The 17,519-nt window shown below is 40.5% G+C and overlaps 1 protein-coding gene across 9 annotated transcripts in view; it reads right to left on the bottom strand.

Annotated features, from left to right (window-relative positions):
- Positions 1–5,367: 5,367 nt before the first annotated feature.
- Positions 5,368–17,519, bottom strand: part of DIAPH2 (diaphanous related formin 2) — a 503,126-nt gene continuing 490,974 nt past the window's right edge. For 5 of the 9 annotated variants that reach the window (XM_084813809.1, XM_084813808.1, XM_084813812.1 and 2 more), the window contains one exon: positions 5,369–14,866. Coding sequence is in view for 6 of the 9 variants with exons in the window: in XM_084813808.1 (XP_084669934.1) it covers positions 14,802–14,866 (65 nt within the window). In the remaining 3 variants the exon portion in view is untranslated. Of the gene's footprint in view, positions 14,867–16,515; positions 16,557–17,519 lie in introns of all 9 variants that reach the window. The other 4 variants (XR_014784816.1, XM_084813816.1, XR_014784817.1 and 1 more) reach the window with 3 other exon arrangements.

Genomic DNA, 17,519 nt, shown 5'->3' with positions numbered 1-17,519 from the left:
GAGTCACATCAGGCATAGGTGGGTGATGTTGCAGTACAGAAGCAATACTACACTCTTGCAGACACTTTTGCTTTAGCTAAGTCAAGAGCAGGCAGTCATTTTTTTGGTCGAGGGCCACATTACCTTGGGGTACTCTATCAGGGACTGCATGTGGCAGTAGGTGGGGCTGAAGCCACTGGTAGGCAGGTCCAAAGCCAAAAGTGGGTGGAGTCCTTTTCCTCTCTTTCTGCCACACTCTTTTCTCCTTTTCTGACCCCATTTTCTCTTCCTCTCACTCCCCCTTCCCCCTCACCAAGCGGGCTGCTGGGGATGGGCCAGATCACTCTTTCCAAAGGTGTGAACTGAGAGGGCTTGCAGAGGGCTTTTGAAATTAGGCTGAGGGCCACATGAAACTGGGCTTAGGGTCACAGGTTGCCCTCTCCTGAGCTAGGTGGACCTGACCATATGCTTCTGCTTCTCTGCCCCTCCACCCATCCCGGTCTGGGCCATGGTACTTATCCTTTCGTCTGTCTGTCTGTCTGTCTGTCTGTCTGTCTGTCTGTCTGTCTGTCTGTCAAAGACCCCCTTTGATGGTAAGCCACAGGCTGTGCTTCTATCATCACTTTGTTAAGCTCCTTCAGCATGGTGCTAGGCTACCATGCTCACAGCTGACTCCAGTGTTACAAAAGTACCAGCCCCCATATTTGGCTTGTAATAGTTGCCATATGCCGAGGTGTAACCATCTTCATACTTACAAAAGCTCTTTCATAAATTACAAATCAACTACCTATTCCTGTGTGCATCACTAATAAGAGACTTGGTGCCCTTCACTATCCACTGGCTTTCCACTGGTTCTTCTTTCACCTAGCAGTGGTTTTGTGTTTTGGCTTGAGGTATTGCTAAGACAGAAGAGGCAATAAATTACCCTTATTACCTTAATCATCACAAGATTGCTGAATAAGCTTCACTCCATCATACAGAAATCACATCCCAGCAGCTGCTACAGCTCTTTAAGATTAGCTGCTGTTTCCAAGGAGCAAGGATATGAGTCAATCAATATAGAAGACATTACGATCACATGGAATATCATGCGCAACAGACTCTTGCATATAGTTCAGGCTCTGATTGTATCTCTGGAGAGTTTACACATCTGATGTGAATTAATACAGTAATAGGATCCTTGGAGGCATTTTCATTGCAAATTGCAAATGCAAATCAGTGTGATAGGCCAGGTTTTTCTTATACTTCCTCCTGAAATACATTTCTCGTACCAGTTCTCACTCCACATTTTGTTCCACGGCTTGGAATTGTGCTCAAATGAATAGCATTGTGGGGACAAAAATAGTTATGCAGACTGCCTAATGATGGAAATTGGCCAATATGTTTCCCAGGGGATCTAACGCAGTAGGAACTTGTACTACTAAAGGCGGCTCATCCAAAGAACCACCGTCTTTGCCAGCCTCTCTGAAATATGGAAACAAACCAGTAATTATAGGGGCTGCAATTTTCAACCAGACTGGCAGCTTTTACACGTTACATTAACAATTCATTTTGGTACATTATGCTCACCACAGGATATTTCTGTCAGTTAGCAATTGGATGTGTTATTAGTGGTAGTGGGACGGCTCATTTGACCATGGCCCACATTCACCCTAAATATATTACTTTGTTCAGTAATATGGCACATAGGTTTGCAAAGGGACTTCCTGCTGGGATGAAAATAATTTCTGCAAAAATGGTAGCAGCAGCACTTCCAAGTATCAGATCCTCATTTGAGATTAGTGTTGGCCTGCATACCCAAGGACTAAAACTGTGCAAGGGGAAGTCGGCACACACACAAGCCATGCCCCCAACATCCCTGGGCACACAGGCCCTTCTAAAAACCTTTGGGCATTCAAGGCAAAGGTCTAAAAAGGGTTCCTCAGTGTGTTTGACTGGATATGCTTAGAAGCATTGATGCAATCAAGAACCCTGATGGTTCTCAACCATGTGGAGGTTTCTTCAGCTGAATGTGCTTAGGAACGTTTCTAGCACTTCATGGTAAATATGCAGCTCACATGCCCTGGAATATGGGGGGGGGGGCTTACATGCATGCACCCTCCCTCTCCAGTTTTAGCCCTTGTGTCTGTAGGCATAAGGGTATGATTCCCATTTGAAATTATGTCCTTTTCACCTTTGTTGTCCCCTTCAAGGATCACTGTCTTGTTGTGGTGAAAGGGCTTGCGTAACTCAGTGAAGTCATAAGCTATGCCGTGCAGGGCCACCCAAGACGGACAGGTCATGGTGGAGAGTTCTGACAAAATGTGGTCCACTGGAGAAGGAAATGGCAACCCACTCCAGTATTCTTGCCAAGAAAACCCCATGGAACGTATCACAAGGCAAAAAGATATGATGCCAGAAGATGAGCCAGAAGATGAGCCCCTCAGGTTGGAAGGTGTCCAATATACTACTGGGGAAGAGCAGAGGGAATTTCCAAGTAGCGCCAGAAAGAGTGAAGCGGCTGGGCCAAAGCCGAAAGGACACTCAGCTGTGGATGTGTCTGGTGGTGAAAAGAAAATCCGATGCTGTAAAGAACAATATTGTTTAGGAACCTGGAATGTCAGATCAATGAATCAAGGTAAGCTGGAGGTGGTCAAACATGAGATGGCAAGATTGAACATCGACATCTTGGGAATCAGCAAACTAAAATGGACAAGCATGGGTGAATTTAATTCAGGTGACCATCATATCTACTACTGTGGGCAAGAATACCTTAGAAGAAATGGAGTAGCACTCATAGTTAATAAAAGGGTGGGAAAAGCAGTACTGGGGTACAATCTCAAAAATGACAAAATGATCTCAGTACGAATCCAAGGCAAACCATTCAACATCACAGTAATTCAAGTCTATGCCCCAACCACTGAGGCCGAAGAAGCTGAGGTTGATCAGTTCTATGAAGACCTATAACACCTTCTAGAACTAACACCAAAAAAAGATGTCCTTTTCATCATAAGGGATTGGAATGCTAAAGTAGGAAGTCAAGAAATCACCGGGATAACAGGCAAGCATGGCCTTGGTGTACAAAATGAAGCAGGGCAAAGGCTAATAGAGTTTTGCCAAGAGAACACGCTGATCATAGCAAACACTCTTTTCCAACAGCACAAGAGACGACTCTACACATGGACATCACCAGATGGTCAATATCGAAATCAGATTGATTATGTCCTTTGCAGCCAAAGATGGAGAAGCTCTATACAGTCAGTCAAAACAAGACCTGGAGCTGCCTGTGGCTCAGATCATGAGCTGCTTCTTGCAAAATTTCGGCTGAAATTGAAGAACGTAGGGAAAACCACTAAACCATTCAGGTATGACCTCAATCATATCCCTTATGAATATACAGTGGAGGTGAGGAATAGATTTCAGGGATTAGACCTGAGAGACAGAGTGCCTGAGGAACGATGGACGGAGATCTGTAACATGGTTAAGGAGGCAGCAACTCAATCCATCCCAAAGAAAAAGAAATGCAAGAAAGCCAAGTGGCTGTCTGATGAGGCTTTACAAGTAGCTGAGGAAAGAAGGGAAGTGAAAAGCAAAGGGGAAAGGGGAAGATATATCCAACTGAATGCAGAGTTCCAGAGAAAAGCAAGGAGAGACAAGAAGGCCTTCTTAAATGAACAATGCAAAGAAATCGAGGAAAATAATAGAATGGGAAAGACTAGAGATCTTTTCAAGAAAATCGGAGATATCAAGGGAATGTTTTGTGCAAAGACGAGCATGATAAAAGACAAAGAAGGCAGGGATCTAACAGAAGCACATGAGATTAAGAAGAGGTGAAAAGAATACACAGAAGAACTATACAGGAAAGATCTTAATGTCCCTGATAGCCATAATACTGCGGTCGCTGAACTTGAGCCGGACATCCTACAGAGTGAAGTCAAGTGGGCCTTACTAACAACAAAGCTAGCAGAGATGACAGTATTCCAGCTGAGCTATTTAAAATCCTAAAAGATGATGCTGTTAAAGTGCTGCACTCAATATGCCAACAAATTAAGAATTAAGATTGCTGGGAGAATTATCAACAACCTCAGATACGCGGACGATACCACCCTAATGGCAGAAAGCGAAGAGGATCTAAAGAGCCTCTTGTTGAGGGTGAAAGTGGAGAGTGCAAAAGCTGGTTTGAAACTCAACATTAAAAAAACGAAGATCATGGCATCTGGCCCCATCACTTCCTGGCATATAGAAGGGGAAGAAATGGAAGCAGTGACATATTTTATTTTCTTGGGCTCCAAGATCACCAGAGACGGTGACTGTAGCCATGAAATTAAAAGACACTTGCTCCTTGGGAGGAAAGCTAGGGCAAACCTAGACAGCATAGTAAGAAGCAGAGATATCACATTGCCAACAAAGGTCCGCATAATCAAAGCTATGGTTTTCCCAGTAGTAACATATGGCTATGAGAGCTGGACTATAAGGAAGGCTGAGTGCCGAAGAATTTATGCTTTTGAACTGTGGTGCTGGAGAAAACTCTTACGTGTCCCCTGGACTGCAAGGAGGTCAAATCAGTCAATCCTAAAGGAAATCAACCCTGAGTGCTCATTGGAAGGACAGATTCTGAAGCTGAAGCTCCAATATTTTGGCCACCAAATGCGAAGAGAAAACTCCCTGGAAAAGACCCTGATACTGGGAAGGATTGAAGGCAAAAGGAGAAGGGGATGGCAGAGGATGAGATGGCTAGATAGCATCACCAGTGCAATGAATATGAACTTGAGCACACTCCGGGAGAGAGTGGAGGACAGGAAGGCCTGGCGTGCTACGGTCCATGGGGTCACGAAGAGTTGGACACGACTTAACGACTGAACGTCTTTGTTGTTGTCACCCAGAAGGAGAACCAAATCCCACAGGAACGATAACAGTAAAATTCTTCTGCTGGATAGTGGATAGAGCAAGAAGTTGACCTTGTGATGCAACAGGGCCAGGTGGATAATCACCTTTGCAACCCATAACAAATGTTTACCCGTGTTCTGAAACAGACCATTCCTCAAAGGGCCTCTTATCTAATCCAGCAAGGCAGTTCTTAATTCCTACAAGAACATGTGTGCAGCTTCTTTGGCAGGCTGTCTACTTAGCCCTAAAAGAGTGACATGCATTGGATTTATGACCTGTTTTCAGAAAAACTGAGAGACTAATGATTCCATCTTCTAGCTGGGCTTTATCAACTGCAAATGCTAAGTTGTTTATTATCATAGGGCATTTTAAAGCTGAGGAACAATATTTGGGACTTTATCAACCTTGGCAGTACCATCTCCAATGACAGCTCTTTGGGTTGAGAGACATCAAAAGAATGCAAAAGGAAAGCCAGGCTTTTGAAATACTTTGCCACAAGGGTTCTCCACCAGCATACTATTCAACTGTCAACAAAACTGAGCATCACTTTTACATGGGTGTGAAATATCGGCAGATGACTGTAGGCACATCAAGCAACTTGAAAGATTTCACATAAACTATCTTGTAGGTCTCCTGGCAAAATAAAGTGTCAGGTTTTGCAGCTGTTGAGAGAATAAAAAACAACAGATAATCAAGGCATTGATCATTAAAGGCCAGCTCAGATGTGTTTATTTTTTGTAATGATCTGCATAACATTAGACTTCTTGGCTACTTGTTCTTCTAGGTGACAGTTTCCACTTGTTGCTAGTTCAGCTACCAAGCTTGCTCCTGGATGCTGTCAAAGTAACATGGCCACTAATACTATTATAATGCATACAATTAAGCTTGCATTACAGCAGAAGTGGGCAGAAAGCTGGTCTGGATCTGCTGGTAGATCTCTGGATGATTTGCAGTAGAATGGCCATGATTTCTGATTCCCACTTGTTTAACAATAGCAGCCACAAAATTACTCCCACCCCATGCCCAAACACACACACACCCAGTTTGCACCATCGTAAGTTACTGTGGCTTAACCCCATGAGCTATTGTAGGGTTATTTGAAGGTTCTTTATGCCACCCGGGTTCAGATGACACAATAAGCTGCAGCTGGGTGGCGATAATGCAAATCGTGCTTGTAATTCTGTGAACCAGCCCACATAGTGCTGAAATAAACTTGGGATCACCAGAAGTGGATTTTTGTGTGGAAAGTCTCTGCGCTCTATGCGCTTCTGATGCTCAAAACAAATTCCTGTGCTTTTTAATACCAGGCTCTGGTTTTAATGAAAAACTAAGTAGATCCCACCGGCCTGAAGTCTGCCCACTCCTGTATTATATATAGCACCAGCAGTAGGCTCTGTATTGTGCCAAACACAGGCATGATATAGAGATTGTGGTGCACCTCAACATTGCACTTGACAATGGGGTTGAGGTCAAGAGCAGAACAGAATTTTTTGGGAGGGCAATAAGTTCTGGGAAGCAACTAGTGACCTAGAGCATTGCAGGAGTGCTAGGAGCTGGAAAGGAGAGGCCTGTACTTACAAATTTTGGTTTTCAACCAAGGGGCTTAAACAACATCAGATTCCATCCTTTCCCAGCCAGGCCTCATGGGACCTTGTTTTTAAAGCCTCAGTTCTGGAAAAATTCTAGGAAATCCAGGGAATGTCAACTTTCGTGAAAAGGAAGACTCTAAGCTACTAACTTTGATGTGACCTGTAAGAAGCAACATTTGGGGATAGCAATGGGAGTCTGCAGTAGCTTGTCTGGTGCACAACTGGGATCTGGTTGCTGGTTTCCATGGTCATGATATTTATTTATTTATTTCATTTATATCTCACCTTTTTTCCTCTTTAAGGAACCCAAGGAGGCATGCATAATCCTCCTCCTCTCCATTTTATCCTCACAACAAACCTGTGAGGTAGGTTGGGCTGAGAGTCTGTGACTGGCCTGCAGTCACCCCATGAGCTTCCATGGCTGAGTGGGGACTAGAACCCGGATCTCCCGACAGTCCAACAATCTAGCCACTACACCAGACTGGCTCTTTTATCTTTTATAAAAAAGCACACTGGCTTTTTATCTGAATGAATGGGTGGTTGCTGGGAGACAATGCACCCAGGACTCAAGAAATACTCAGCTTCAACCTCCATGGTGCCCCTCATTCTCCAAGATATCCCTGTAAACCCTCCTCTCAAATTGGGCCCAGGCAAAAATGTTTCCCATTGGGTTACCAGGCCAATTTTATTAATTAATTAAGTGACATAAATGGTTTGAAAATATGAACAGTAATGATCTTGTTAATTTTATGTTTGTCACAATACCTTAATCAACTCAATATATTTGAAATAAAACAGACTGATTTTAATGTGCTCAATGACTGCATGATATTGTTACATTTTTAATTTGTACCACCAAGTATTGACAGTTTAAAGAGAATATAATATCCCAGATTTTTTTTAAAGTAGCTATTACAGAAGGCATTCTCCCTGCCCATTTCAAACAAATATATCTGACACTTCAGAGTAAAAAACAAACACCCATCCCACCCTCCCCCAAAACAGAATTTTATAGCAGAGGTACTTCAAAGTGATAACATTCAAGAGGTATTAAATAAACACAAGATAGTTCAAAACAAATAGAGTTTTTGTTGTAACAAAGTTTAGATCAACTGATGACCAAGCTCTGAAATCACCAAAAACAGTCTTACTTTGCAATAAAGTTGGTATTATACGGAAAGGTTTTAAGCCTTCTATTGCATTACACTTATAGTGTACATTTGATATCCAAATCTAAAATATTGAATGCTACCATCCAATACAGAATTATGCAGTTAACTTGCATTGAAATAAATGAAACCTAACTGAAGATAATTTGCACTAGATTACAGCCTAAATATAGCCCTGTTCAGGTGTTCTCCCAGAACACATGGAGGGAGGAGTGGAATGCATGCTAGTTCCGCCCCCAAATGACCAAAGGTTCGTCCTTTAGATTTTCCACACAGCCTGGGAAGATCTGAGGCTGCCGCTGAAGGGGACAAGGGCATTGGGAGTGGGGCAAACATGCATGGCCCATCCCCTCCCTCCACACATTCTGAGAATACGTGGAGACAAATGCTTCAGCAGGGCTCATCTGATCGGATGTTGGAGCTGGAATTAAGATAACCAGGTAGGAGATAATATTTTGTGTTTTGTAATATCTGAATAACACTGCTAGTTGAAATCATTTCAGAATATATATTCAGATCTGGGAAATATTAAGTATCCCAGAGGGTGAAAGATGCTTTCAGACATCCATTAAATGTTTAGGCAGCCCTGTTCAAAATGAGACAGGAAGGGGTGGGGAAGTTACATAGAGCTACCCCACCAATTTTTTCCTTTGCCTTCTATAGTGGTGAATGATCTGGGATGTTGTCTTGCCTGAAAGTGAAGTTAACTCCAGAAATAACTCATACGGGCTATTCACACAACATACTAACCCACACTCAGTGGTCTTGAACTGTGACTTGTTTCTGAACCGTGGATTGTTGTGTTGTCTGAACACAGCCAGGGTGGCTTGTTAACCATGCAGTGTGGCTTATTTTCTTGAACAAGCCACCTTGAGACCCCATGGTTTGTTGTTGGGTTGTTCAGGGTGATGAACAGCCCACACTGCATGGTTAACATGCTACCTTGGCTGTGTTCAAACATGCAAACCCACAGTTCAACAAACAACCCACAATTCAAAACAACTCACACTCAGCCACTGAGTGTGGGTTAGTGTGTTGTGTGAACAGCCCCATAGGCATAATAGGAAATAGACTTGGGGAACACCACACATATTGCTGCTATCACTCAGGTTATCATTTCCATAATCTTAACTGGCACATCTGTAAGTAGTAGAACAGCAGTAAAGTGATCAGTATCTCTTTGCACACACATACTATATATGCTATATAGAATAGAGTTCACGTGCCTTAGCACACTTTAGTTCCGTATTGACAGTGAGGCTTTCATGGGTGGAACAGTATTATAAATATTAGTGATTAGTGTGTGCACAAGACAGTGGTGGTAGTGGAGTAAGTGATTTTCTATATATGCTGCTAAATTTCTAGTTTCTGGTGCTGCAGAGGGAGGCTAAGAGTGGAGGAGTACTTGTGAAATTTTGTTTTTACTTTTACAAGGGCCTGCAAATGTTATAAAAGTGAAATGTAGTTATTTGAACTTATAAGATCTAATAAAATAAAAAGACACTATGGCACACACCATAGAGAAGTCTCTACAGCTTATTTTATTAAATAGCTAACTACATCCTGACAAGTGTCAATAATATGCTAGACATTCCAGCTACACAGTGGTGCTTAGATCAAAGCATAAATGAGGCAGGTTCTTACTGAAGGTATGGGAATAATTGTCATGGGTACCTTTCTTCTTTTTTACCTGTTCTTCGACTTTGTACATGGTGAATACAAAGCTGCGCTGTTATTCCACCCTTCCATAATTTAATATTAATGTTGCTTTTTTATTTAAAGTGCAAGTTAAATAACTGTAACAATTGAAAGTTTTTGATATCTGCTGTAGGGGATGTTATAGGGTTACCATTTTTTGTTTTTAACTAAGAAGGGTACAAGTAGTCTTCTGTAGTTAAGCAGTATTTGCTTTGGAAGAGCTATCATACAGTTGCCCTGTGGCTACAAATACATGAAGATGGGTGGGTAGGTTAACTTTTTGCACTTATCTGTAATACTCTGCAAATACTTAGGGCAAAGGCTTTAACCTGACCTGCCACAGGCCCAATTTGGGTACGTTTGAGTGAGCCTGAAAGATCATGGGCCTTCCTGCATCTCTGACCTCATCTCAAAGGGTTGCTGAAGTTGCTTATGGTAAGAGAGGCAAGAGCTGCACTGTGAGAGAATGGTGGGACATTTAGTCTTAGGATGGACTTGACCATAACAGTGTATTATTGAAATTACCTTCAATTACCTTATTTTCTTCTTTTTCTTCAAAAGGGAGCCTACACATTTCTACTAAAACTTAGATTCCCTAGATACTTAGAGGTGTCTATAATGGTGTATGTAGCAAAATTATCTAGTTTTCTTATTTACCCCAAAACCTAACTAACTAGAGATTGTTTGGATAACTTTTTTGTTGCTTGTGTCCTGAGTGTGCAAGAACAATTTGTGAACCAGAAGGCACAAGTTGTGGCTGCAGTAAATTTTGCAGTCTGCTGGAAAAAGAGCCACCAGATAGCAGATGATGAGGCACCAAAGCCTGTGAGCTCCTGGCTCCGGTATTATGGGTAGTAAAGGAGAGCCCACTAGAGGACAGTTGGTAGGGCTCTCACAACTGCAGAAGTATCAGCTGAACTTGTTCCTAGTTGCATGAAGACTTTAGGAACAAATGATCAAACTCAAATGTATTTATTTGTTACATTTCTATACTGTCCAATAGCTGAAGCTCTCTGGGTGGTCCACAGAAACTATCTGGTTACATTAAAGAAAGATTGTGACCCCAAAGACACTGTTAAGTTCCTATGGGCCAAATAAGATGAGATGAAGATTGATAACTTGATCTCCCATCTCTTATTTTTTTCTTAAAGCGTTCATGGGGAGGATTCAAATAGGACCAGGAGCACAGCGCTGGGGTTTTTAAACCTGTCCCCTTGTAATTTTCCTGAATTCTAACCTTCTCCCCAAACTGTTCTTTGTCCTGTTAGGGAAAACATATGGGTATATTCCTAACAGGACAAACAGCAATGGAAGGTGTTATTATATTTTCAGTATTTCTCAGGAGGATTTAGATTGGGAACACAATGTGGGGAAAAGTTAAGCCTCTGTGCTTCAACTGAATTCAGGGGCCCTGGAGATCCAATCACAGATCACCAGTGTATTGTCTATTTTGGCCTATGTCTTCTTTTTTCTACTGAGCTAGCTTTTGTGGGGGAGGAGGGGAAGATGAGGGAATCTGTATATAGCTAAATTGCACTCTGAGGTAGTACATACACTTGTATATATGCAGATGCAACAGCTAAATGTTCAAGCATATAACATTTATGCATATTTGTGATAAGCTGGTAAATAGTGGTCAGCAGAAACAAGCAAGCTTCACTCACCATTGTCTACATATATATATATATATATATATATATACACACACACACACACACACACACACACACATATATATATATATACACACACACACACACAAACATATACACACACACACACACACACATATGGGGTTTGCTGTTAAAAATGGCTTATTCAGAAATTCTTCATAGTGGTTTAATTTAAAAATAAGTGGCTTTGCCTAAAAAGGCTTTATTTTTGGCCAGGTTTTATTTTTATCTTGTATATTGACTAAAAGATGTTAACATTTAAGATGTCACTCCCCGGCAGGGCAAGAGCAATTGCAGGATCATAGCATATTAAATTTTACATAAAATGCATTGCACATTCTTACGAGCAGCAGGAACTGACTCTAAGCAATGACTAGCACTTAAAATAATTCAATCGTTGGGAAGCTTTTGCAAAGGAATGGAAGATATATAATGTTTTCCTCTTAATATTAGAAAATAATATTAGAAATATTAATATTAGAAAATAAGGCAAGTGCAGTTCAGGAAAAGGTGCTATGACTTCCAGACTACACATTTACTAGGTTACCAGGTAAACATTAACAGGAGTGGGAACCATAATAATGAGAGCAAGGGTTTTTTTTAAATCTGCATTTTCAAAGAGAATAAAAAGCTATCAAACAATTCCGTGACCCAACATAAAATTCAGAAAATACTTTTCAGACTTTATAAATACAAGCACCCTGTATTTACAATATTATCTTTTTCTACCCATTTTTTAATTTATTAAGAAACATGTCCATTAACTTACACAAAATAAATGTTTCAAACATGGAATAAAATGACTGGGCTGGTAAAATTGAAATATTATAATATCTTTAGGGGTCTTTTGGATTTGCTTTTTGTCAGAATGTGGTTCTTTAAAATCTTCACTTGCCAACTACTAGGCTGCTCAAAAACAAAATGTCAGGAAATGAAAAATGCAGCAGTCATAATAATTAATGCTACAATAAAAATATCTGTAGTATGTTAAGAAGGATATGTTCACAGATGCTCTGATAATTGCTTTAACGTTTTGTCTTCTAAATTCTAGCAAATTACTGATGTCATCTCTTGAGTTTCAATGCATTGTTTTAAATTACTATACATTAGAAAATTAACACTTTGCTCATCCAAATGAGTTACCATTTTGGCTTTTTGTATTTAAACATGTTTTGACTCTAAACACATGAATGAGAAAATATAGATTAGATGGGTAATTTAAAAAGTAATTGTTTACCTTACACATATTAATAAATTCTTATAGAGCAGGAGGTAACTGCAAAATATTTGTTCTTTGTACTAAAACCATTTGTGTTCATTAGAAAGATCTGTGGCAATATATCAAGCATCCAGTTTGGTAGGCTAGCATCATATTCCTATGAACCCATAGGCCTTAATCAAGCCCTTTGAAATTCGGGAGTTTTTCTACTTCATCGGGGATATGAGAAGGACCTCAAGGTCTTTTCTCTCCATGAATTTAAACTTGTAAGCAGCCCAGATCCAGATAGATGAGTCTTAAGTAGCCACAGAATGTAGACTATGAACCCAAAGGCTGCTGCCTACCCAAACAGGTTGGTTCCATTCTCTCCTGGACCCCCAAATAAAACACAACATGAACAAAAAGAGCAACTTATTTTTTAAAAATATAATATGCACCAAATATAGAATGCAGGAGATGAGCAGCGGCTAAGAATATTTCAGTGGAATAAATGCAAAACATCCTATCCCTTCCATACATATAACACTACATCTAGACAACCCACCCCACCCAACATTGCACTGGAAAAATAGACAGTTGCTAGAGTGTCACTTCTGGAAGAGCAGGTCTGCCTCTTTAGCTGCCACACAGGGTGACCATGGGCAGCTGTCATTTCTGTCTAACCTACAATATGGGGCTGCTGTGAGGATAAAATCCCACGTTTTACTCTTAACTCTTCACATTAACAATTTCCCCTCCCTTGAGCTGGGAAAACAATAGGTGGTATCCAACTAGTATCCCGCTGTTGATGGGACATCCATCAGCAGAATGGGGAAGGCAGTGATTTTCAGTGAGTCCCCTGTGCTCCCCCCGGATGTGCACTGTAGGGTTGGGGGACTCTGCAGAGCAGAATGTGGTATTGGGAGCTGTAGCAGGAAAGGAGTATCGCTGAAAATCGCCTTCTCCCTAATGGATGCCTCCTAGTGGCAGACAAGGTCACTGTTGTAGATTTCTTGTGATATGGTTTTCTTGAGAGGCCCAGAAATATACTTAATGGAAAACTATAGTGGAAGTGGTTTTCTGTGATAACTTAGGCTACCATGAGGATTTTAGCCCTTGCTGCATATGGTAATGGTTATGAAACTTCTTGTTAAAGACACTGAGCAAAGAATTGATGACTCTGTTCCTGACGTGCCTGTGTTTTGAATACCACCCTAGCCTCCATCCTACAGAATCCTTTGTTGCAGTGCATTCAATGCTCCCCACCAGTGCCTCACTAACACAGCTCTTGTAAACTCACTGGTCAGAATAAATGCTGTAAGGTATTTTTTGCACATCTAATAGTGTCTCTCTAATCACCATCAGTAATGAAAGGGTATTCCATTCTAAGAAACATTTCCCCATCCTCCTGAAATACACACACACATATATACAGGAAGTGCAGTAGAGCAAGTTTTACAGTGCATTACAAAACATGTGGCATTCTCAACTGACTCATGTCGATGGCCTTTGGGGTGATCAAAATGTGATATGGGTCAAAATGGTCCAAAGGGAGTGATCTGCAAAGAATGTTAGACTGTATGTTCCTCTCACTCTCTCCCTGCTGTTATTATTTTAGCCCACCATGTAGGCCATCTCAACATGGGTTATCACAACTTTTCTAGAGTACGTTTGGAAGTACCTTGAGCATCCAATTTTGATTACCTTCATATTAGTAGACTATGTCTTTGAAAGCTTGAACAAAGGCAAAGGAATTTTGGAACCATCAAAATAGGCAAGCATTTTTCCTCAAAATATCTGTATAAAGTTTATATAAGTGCATAATTAGAAAATACATCTTTAAATATAGTTAAAAACATATTCTGAAAATGATATAGTTTAACTTTGGTATAATCCTATGTTCTCATTCTTTTTTTTTCTTTTTCTTTTTGCAGTGATAAGAAGCTATATATCTTTCTACCACTGAGGCTGCACATTTGTGATAAAGTTTAACTGCAACCAAAATAGCTGAATCCATCATGCTTAAAACTTGAGATAAGATCCTAAGGAAATTGATGGGGCTATACAGTGCTTTCTCAAGCTTACAAAAAGGTCTCTTATGATGTGTGATATATCAGCTCATATCTGAATTCATTAATATGCAAATTTTTATTTTTTCCTTGCATGTCAAAATAAGAACTATCAATGAACTCCTGTCCTCTTTAGTTGACCTGATCTTTTGATGCTATTCATTTTAACAGCAAATATATACCTTAGCCGTATTAATTCATATACATAGTTCTCCACACTTTAGGCACAATCCACAAATTCATGGGAGCTGCACAAAACGTGGTAGTTTTCGGTCTTAGTTGCCAGCTTAACAACCACAAGTAATACTAAAGAAGAAGAGGCAGAACCTTATATTTGAACACTGTTTACATCTCTCGAGAATTTTGTTAATAATATACAGTAAGGGTTTTGTTTTTGCACAATGACATTTGTAAAATACATATTTATTCTTCTGGTTGTTAGTCCCTGGAATTCATTTAAAATTCATTTCTGATCATTGTTGCTCTTCGCACTCTCTTTTCACCATGTCTCCATTTAAAGTAAATAAAACACCTTTCCAGTTCTTTGGCATTGGGGAGATTCATACTGCTGTGATAGTTCCATTGTGGCGGGAACGTGACCTTTCCAAAGTTACTCGTTTGTTATCTGGAATATAAAAGGAGAAAGAAACAACAGTATAAGATTTTAAAACATGGGTATTGCAATGTCAAGAGGTTTTCAAGGAGTCCCAAAAATAATTTCAAAGGAATATATAAATAAATTACTAGGAGGATGGATCAGAGAAATTTCAGAGTGCAGCTGCCAGGCGGAGTTCAAGAGTTCTGCAATCAGCAATAAATTGCTTTCCTGATCGGAGAAGCTGGGGTGATAAAAGCATTGGAAGAATTCTGCAGCACTCTCCCCTTGGAAATAGCAGGTGACAACTAAAATGCTGGGGTAAGTGTTACTATATAAAGAAGCCTCTATGCCCAGTTGCTCTGGGAAGGAAAAAGGAATATCATCCTTTTGATGTAAGAGAAATTCACCAGCCCTTACATACAGTAGATGCGGATGAGAAAAAGACTATTCCTCTCTCTCTCTCTCTCTCATTCTCATACTCACACACACACCATCTGATAAAATGAGATAAGATATTCAATTTAGTACAAGTAAATAAACCACTTCCTGCATTTCCCCTGGATGAATGATATTAACAATATGAACAGCAACTTCAGTATGAACTATTCTTACATGGCAATTATTACAATGAATAATCTTATTTCACGAAAAGCCCATCTTGGGCTAAGAGCCCAATACACTTATGAAGGTTTGAGGCCTACAGAGGCAAGGAAAAGAATAAGATCAGGCCTAGAGGCCTGGGTTTTTTTTGTTGGGAGGGGGTATCCCTGAGAGGAGTAGTTTCATTTCCACAGTTAAGTTTCATTTTCCTGAGTTAGATATCATTTCTCCAGTTTTTAAACATTGCTTTTGGTTTTGGGGAAGGAGAGGATAAAAAGGGAGAAAGAGCCAATGAGAGAGAAAGACCAGAGAGAGAGAGAGAGAGAGAGAGAGAGGGCAGGAGGGAGAGAGGGCGGGAGGAAGACCAGAGCATGAAAAGAGAGCAGGAAGAAACAGCCTGGAGAAGTCTTGTGCAGCTAGGGTAGAGAAACGTGCATTTTTGCAGCCTTTATTTTCTTTTAATGTCATTTGTATCACTCAGCTCTATTCTGTAAATACCTTTAGTTGTAATTTGCTTGCTTTAATTAACCAGTAAACTGTTGTGTTTAACACCCAGGTGTCTGAAGTGCCAATCACCCCACATCTATAGCCTAAACCCCATGTTATTGGGAAGGGGAAGTTTAAAAGAAGGTGGGACTCTTAAGGACGCAAGAGAACTTTAAGGAGTTACTTAGGGAGTCTAGGTCATAAGGGGAACCCTGACAATGCTCAAAGCACAATTGTGAGGAAGGCCGGCTGTGATTGAAATACACACACACACACACACACACACACAGTTTCCTCAGATTTCCTTAGCATCTTATTTGACCAGTAAAATCCAGATGATATGGGTAAAATTCTAGGTTGATGTAGACATTAGCTTACACTGCATCGCAAACAGCAGCTCTCTGGAGATAGATGAATGACAGATATCGAGAAAAGAGTTAAATATTTGGTGCAACAAGTGGATAAGAACTAACAGATTAGTAGATTTTCTATCTGCTTAAAAACTAATATATGTAGTAGTTTTTCCCATCTACTTCTGAATAAACAACCACAACAAGAATTTGAGAATTCATGGATAATTTCCTCCGTACCATTTTGGATGCTCTTTCCCCTTTTCCTGATGCTGAAATCTCTGTAAAACAAAGTTTGCTTCTAAGATCTCCACATTCAACTATGCACAGAAAAGACACAGACCCCTGATTCTGCTACATCTGTCAACTGGCCCAACCCCTTCTGTAAAGCCCACAAGCTGTGCTAAATAGGTCCAGTAGGAACTGGTGAACATGAGTCCAATTTGCATAACGTATTTTGAAGGCTCCCTCACAAATATTGTGGAGGGAACAAAATCCCATGCAAACATTTTGGAGGCAATCATGTAGACCAGCCTTTTCCAACCTGGTGCCCTCCAGATGTTTTGGACTACAATTCCCAGCATTCCTGACCATTGGCCTTGTTGGCAGGGGCTGATGGGATTTGAAGTCTAAAACATCTTGAAGGCACTAGGTTGTGGAAGGCTGATGTAGACACAGCAAGATCTTTGCAGTAATCCTGGAAATGTAAACTCTGGTGTGAGTTGGTGACCATTCCTCCAAATGCACCATTCCCATCATGATGGGATGAAATCATATCATATTTATAGCAGCCATTAAAACAGTGAACTGCTACATGGAGAAATCCTAGAAGAGGGATGAGTAGCCCAGGATGTACAATCTCAGTAAAACCACTGGAAAGTTCAGGAGATTACATAACGTCTGGTGCAAACAGCTAGAGGATATTCTCTTTGGGATTATGCTATTGACAGAATGCAAAACCAAACTACTGAATTTTTAATTAACACCTGCAATTCCTGTGGTGTTGTTATAATGAAGATTTGCTGTTGTATTTAAAATGTTTAGATTGTTGAAGAAATGGGAGGTGGAAAAGTGCATCACTGACTGGGGAGAGACTCCTAGCCTGTGATCCTGCAATTTGTCCTCATGTGTGTGTGTGTGTGTGTGTCTATTTTAATTTCCAAGAGGAAAAAAAAGGTATATTTTGAAGGACTTGGAGTGAAACCTTTTTTTTTTTTTAAATGCAGTTAACGGAATATGTACAA

This window comes from Heloderma suspectum, chromosome 9 (genome assembly GCF_057233095.1).
Source record: "Heloderma suspectum isolate Gila_16-S chromosome 9, 16-S_ref, whole genome shotgun sequence".
NCBI lineage: Eukaryota > Metazoa > Chordata > Lepidosauria > Squamata > Helodermatidae > Heloderma > Heloderma suspectum.
This window is presented reverse-complemented; position numbering and strand designations above follow the sequence as displayed.